This window comes from Coregonus clupeaformis, chromosome 27, assembly GCF_020615455.1.
Source record: "Coregonus clupeaformis isolate EN_2021a chromosome 27, ASM2061545v1, whole genome shotgun sequence".
NCBI classification, from domain to species: Eukaryota; Metazoa; Chordata; class Actinopteri; order Salmoniformes; family Salmonidae; genus Coregonus; species Coregonus clupeaformis.
The window spans coordinates 46,056,460-46,061,813 of NC_059218.1; the positions used below are offsets into that span (position 1 = coordinate 46,056,460).

General features: G+C 44.9%; 1 protein-coding gene across 1 annotated transcript; it reads right to left on the bottom strand.

Annotated features, from left to right (window-relative positions):
* Nucleotides 1-205: 205 nt before the first annotated feature.
* LOC121541279 (olfactory receptor 1361-like) lies at nt 206-4,845 on the bottom strand (the record flags this gene model as incomplete). Its single annotated transcript, XM_041850266.2, has 6 exons — nt 206-604; nt 2,473-2,670; nt 2,777-2,893; nt 3,084-3,305; nt 4,096-4,148; nt 4,756-4,845. Coding segments are annotated over 6 exons (939 nt in total), but the record flags the coding sequence as incomplete, so codon positions are not given.
* Between the last annotated feature and the right edge of the window lie 509 nt (nt 4,846-5,354).

The window sequence follows — 5,354 nt, forward strand, 5'->3', positions numbered from 1 at the left end:
TTATAGGGTGTTCTTCCTCTCTAGGGTGTTCTTACTCTCTAGGGTGTTCTTCCTCTCTAGGGTGTTCTTCTGGTTCTACTTCCTCCATTTCTGCTTGCTAAGCACTTTGTGACAACTGAGATGTAAAAGGGGCTTTATAAATACATTCAATTTTTATTAGGGTTTTATCCAGACTTTTTATTATGACATTTTCTGTATGGCTTTAAAGACAATATTTCATTTGGAAGAAAAAAAATATTTCTCATTTAAGTGAAGCAACAATTATTCACTTTGGCAGATACACTATCTTACACAGAATATCAATAAAAAACAAGTCAAATAGATATATAAATAAAGTTGAACACTTCATGTTGATTGGACCGGCGCCACAGCTCTCTGGGCTCCTCTTGTACTAAGCAGCTTCTTGGCCGATTCCTTAAACTCCTCTGTCTTCAGAACATATATGATTGGGTTGAGCATGGGTGGCAGCACCGAGGTCAGGGAGAGGTTGATGATCCGGGCGTTGGTTGGTATGATTGGGTGAAGGAGGAAGGTGAAATTAATAGGCAGGTAGAATATGGCTACAAGTATCAGGTGTGAGGTGCAGGTCTTCACGGCTCTGATTCTGAGGGAAAAAAAGAGATGGAGAGAGAAGGAGGGAGAGAGAAGGAGAGAGAGCGAAGGAGAGAGAGGGAGAGAAAAGGAGAGAGAGCGAAGGAGAGAGAGGAAGAGAGAAGGAGAGAGAGGAGGGAGAGAGAAGGAGGGAGAGAGAAGGAGAGAGAGAGAGAGAGAGAGAGAAGGAGGGAGAGCGAAGGAGAGAGAGGGAGAGAGAAGGAGGGAGAGAGAAGGAGGGAGAGAGATGGAGAGAGAGGGAGAGAGAAGGAGACAGAGAAGGAGGGAGAGTGAGGAGAGAGAGAGAAGGAGAGAGAGGGAGACAGAAGGAGGGAGAGAGAAGGAGAGAGAGCGAAGGAGAGAGAGGGAGAGAGAAGGAGGGAGAGAGAAGGAGAGAGAGAGGAGGGAGAGAGAAGGAGAGAGAGAGAAGGAGATAGGAATAGAGAAGGAGGGAGAGAGAAGGAGAGAGAGGGAGAGAGAAGTCCATCACTCTAACAACATACAATATATACAAAGGTATGTGGACACCCCTTCAAATTAGTGGATTCAGCTATTTCAGCCACACATGTTGCTGACAGGTGTATAAAATCGACCACACCGCCATGCAATCTCCATAGACAAACATTGGCAGTAGAATGGCCTTACTGAAGAGATCAGTGACTTTCAATGTGGTACTGTCATAGGATGCCACCTGTCCAACAAGTCAGTTCGTCAAATTTCTGCCCTGCTAGAGCTGCCCTTGTCAACTGTAAGTGCTGTTATTGTAACGTGGAAACGTTTAGGAGCAACAACGGCTCAGCCAGAAAGTGGTAGGCCACACAAGCTTAAAGAACGGGACAGCCGAGTGCTTAAGCGCATAAAAATCGTCTGTCCTCGGTTGCAACATTCACTACCGAGTTCCAAACTGTCTCTGGAAGCAACGTCAGCACAATAACTGTTCGTCGGGATCTTCATGAAATGGGTTTCCATGGCCGAGCAAACGCACACAAGCCGAAGATCACCATGCACAATGCCAAGCATCGGCTGGAGTGGTGTAAAGCTCTCCGCTATTGGACTCTGGAGCAGTGGAACGCGTTCTCTGGAGTGATGAATCACGCTTCACCATCTGGCAGTCCGACGGACAAATCTGGGTTTGGCAGATGCATAGAAATCTTAGCTACAGCATACATTCTAGACGATTCTGTGCTTCCAACTTTGTGGCAACAGTTTGGAGAAGGCATTTTCCTGTTTTAGCATGACAATGCCACAGTGCACCACAGGAGGTTGGTGGCGCCTTAATTGGGGAGGACTGGCTCTTGGTATTGGCTGGAGCGGAAAAGGGGGAATGGTATCAAATACATCTAACACATGGTTTCCATGTGTTTAATGCCATTCCATTTGCTCCGTTCCAGCCATTATTATGAGCCATCCTCCCCTCAGCAGCCTCCAATGCAGTGCGCAAAGCGAGGTCCATACAGAAATGGTTTGTCGAGATGGAAGAACTTGACTAGCCTGCATAGAGCCCTGACCTCAACCCCATCGAACACCTTTGGGATGAATTGGAATGCAGACTGCGAGCCCGGCCTAATCGCCCAACATCAGTGCTCGACCTCACTAATGTCCTTGTGGCTGAATGGAAGCAAGTCCCTGTAGCAATGTTCTAACATCTAGTGGAAAGCCTTCCCAGAAGAGTGGAGGCTGTTGTAGCAGCTAAGGGGGGACCAACTCCATTTTAATGCCCATGATTTTGGAATGAGATGTTCGACGAGCAGGTGTCCACATACTTTTGGTCATGTAGTGTATTTCTGAGACAGCACAACAATCAGTATCAGAGCTATATATTTAGTTATATAAACAAAATATCTCGCTAACTATCTGACTCTGATCAGTATTACTTCTCACCTGTCCTGGGGCTGTGTGATGGTGAACAGGGCATGTGTGATACAGATGTAGGATGATATGATGAATACCATGGGGAGATAGAGGACTATACAGGGGTTGAGATAAGACATCACTATGTTAGGGACCACATCAGAACAGGGGGCCGCCAGACGGAACAGGGGACCGTGGTCACAGAAGTAGCTGTTGATCACCAGAGACCTACAATACAATACATCTTCAGTGTCCATATGTTACAGTGATCAAATGATCATTTATTTTTCTCCAGCAACCAGCCCGGTAACCTTTCACCTTCTCAGCCACCTACCTACAGAAGGAGAGTCGGGTGATGAGGCACACAGCCAGCAACACCATGAACACAGCAAGGGCCCAGGCAGCACCTGTCAGCTGGAGCATGGACCTGTGAGTCACCATCATGTGGTACCTATATGGACAGTGGAAAGAAGCTGTTAATAAGGATTTTAGATGCAGTGTATTCATATATGAGGTTGAATTGTCAGTGAAAGCAGTCAATTTGATTCAAAATACATTATTTATACCACAAGGGTCAATTATGTAGGCCTTTTGAAATTGTATTTTAATTGAATTATTTGATTTGATGTATTATCTCAGACCTGAGCGGACAGCAGATGGCCGCCAGTCTGTCGTAGGAGAGGATGGTGAGGTTAAAGGACTGCATGCTGAGGAAGAGGAAGATGAAGAAGAGGCTAGTGAGGCACTGGTTGTAGGAGATGAGCTGTCTGCTGAACAGGAACGTATCCAGGAGCTTGGGGACCAGGGCTGTGCTCTCACACACGTCTGCGAAGGCCAGGTTGAACACAACAATGTACTTGGGGCTGTAAGGTAAGATCGTGACTTGATTATCTCCATGGGGAAATGTTATTTGTGCAATAGACACAGGACATAGACAATTACAGAGAAGGTAAATACAAAATGTGCAGATCCTAAATATCTGTACACTGTCATCTGTAATGTGCACTGTCAGCTGGACCTACTGGTGGTTTTCATTCAGAATCAACTATAGACCAGCCAGCTGGACTTACTAGTGGTTTTCATTTAGAATCAACTATAGACCAGCCAGCTGGACTTACTAGTGGTTTTCATTTAGAATCAACTATAAACCAGCCAGCTGGACCTACTGGTGGTTTTCATTCAGAATCAACTATAGACCAGCCAGCTGGACCTAATAGTGGTTTTCATTTAGAATCAACTATAGACCAGCCAGCTGGACCTACTAGTGGTTTTCATTTAGAATCAACTATAGACCAGCCAGCTGGATCTACTAGTGGTTTTCATTCAGAATAAAATATAGAGCAGCCAGCTGGACCTACTAGTGGTTTTCATTCAGAATCAACTATAGACCAGCCAGCTGGACCTACTGGTGGTTTTCATTCAGAAGCCTTATTGAGAGGCAGGCCGGTAACCAGGGATACAGTTCAAATCCCGAGCTGATGGGGGGAATCTAAAAGGAGTGAACTAGCAGCCAGAGCCCCTGTGCTGCTCCAGCCTGTGTTGTGTGTGTTGTCATTCATCTGGTTGGGTACTGGGACTGAAAAAATATAGAATGTCCAATAAAGGTAGTATTATGCTGTATTATTACCACTGAGATAAAAGAGGACTGATTACCTGTGGAGACTGCTGTCCACGTAGATAACCATCATGACGAAGGTGTTGCCCACCTAGACCCAATACACACACACACACACACAGGAGAAACCATGACCTAAAATGGAAATACAGGTAAATGCATTTAGACGTTGACTACGGGTGGCGCTATAGGCCCCCAGCTGAAATGACACTACAGCATATCAGGTTTTCTTAAGCTCTAAAAATATATACATGTGTGCTTTCGATAGGAAAGTGAAACCTTTTCTAGCTTATCAGGTGGACCAACTAGCTGATGCTGGCCTTACGTAACGCCCTAGACCAGAGCTAGTTAGCAACAGCCTGGACCACAGCTAGTTAGCAACAGCCTGGACCACAGCTAGTTTAATAATAATAATATGCCATTTAGCAGACGCTTTTATCCAAAGCGACATACAGTCATGTGTGCATACATTTTTACGTATGGGTGGTCCTGGGGATCGAACCCACTACCCTGGCGTTACAAGCGCCATGCTCTACCAATTGAGCTACAGAGGACCAGAGTTAGTAACAGCCTGGACCAGAGCTAGTTAGCAACAGCCTGGACCACAGCTAGTTAGCAACAGCCTGGACCACAGCTAGTTAGCAACAGCCTGGACCACAGCTAGTTAGCAACAGCCTGGAGCAGAGTTATGGACTAACCAGAGAGACGATGTATACGAAGCAGAGGAAGACGTAATAGTACTTAATGTGGGGGATGTCTATGAAACCACTGATGAAGAAGTAAGGGGTTTCGGATAATGGTGTCGATGTTCTCTGTCTGGTTAGGGTCAGAAGTCAGGGAACTCATCCTGACTGGTGGTGTTATCAGTGGTTCCTCCTGGCTCGTAAATAATCTGTGGAAATAAATACATTACTGTTTTTTTATTCACCTGTTGAGACATTGCAATGATGTGTACAGCAGCATCAGTACAACGGCAATTATCCAACAAGTTAAATTGTCTTTTTTTAATGTAATTCTATACATCTTTTTTTTAAGAATACAATTATTTTAACTGGTGGGAAAATGACAAGAAAGTGTATAAAATAGAATACATTTGACTTTTACTTCAGATACAGTTCAAAAATCTAATGAATGATCCAAGGAATAGCACTGTAAAAGGTGATATTGGTTTCACGTTCCCTCCATTAGATCAACTCTTACCTGGTGAACCCACACACTGTATAGTCTAACACGGTAAAACTACATACTGTGTAAACTAAGTCTTACCTGGTCTTACCACAGACTGGATCCAACTGTC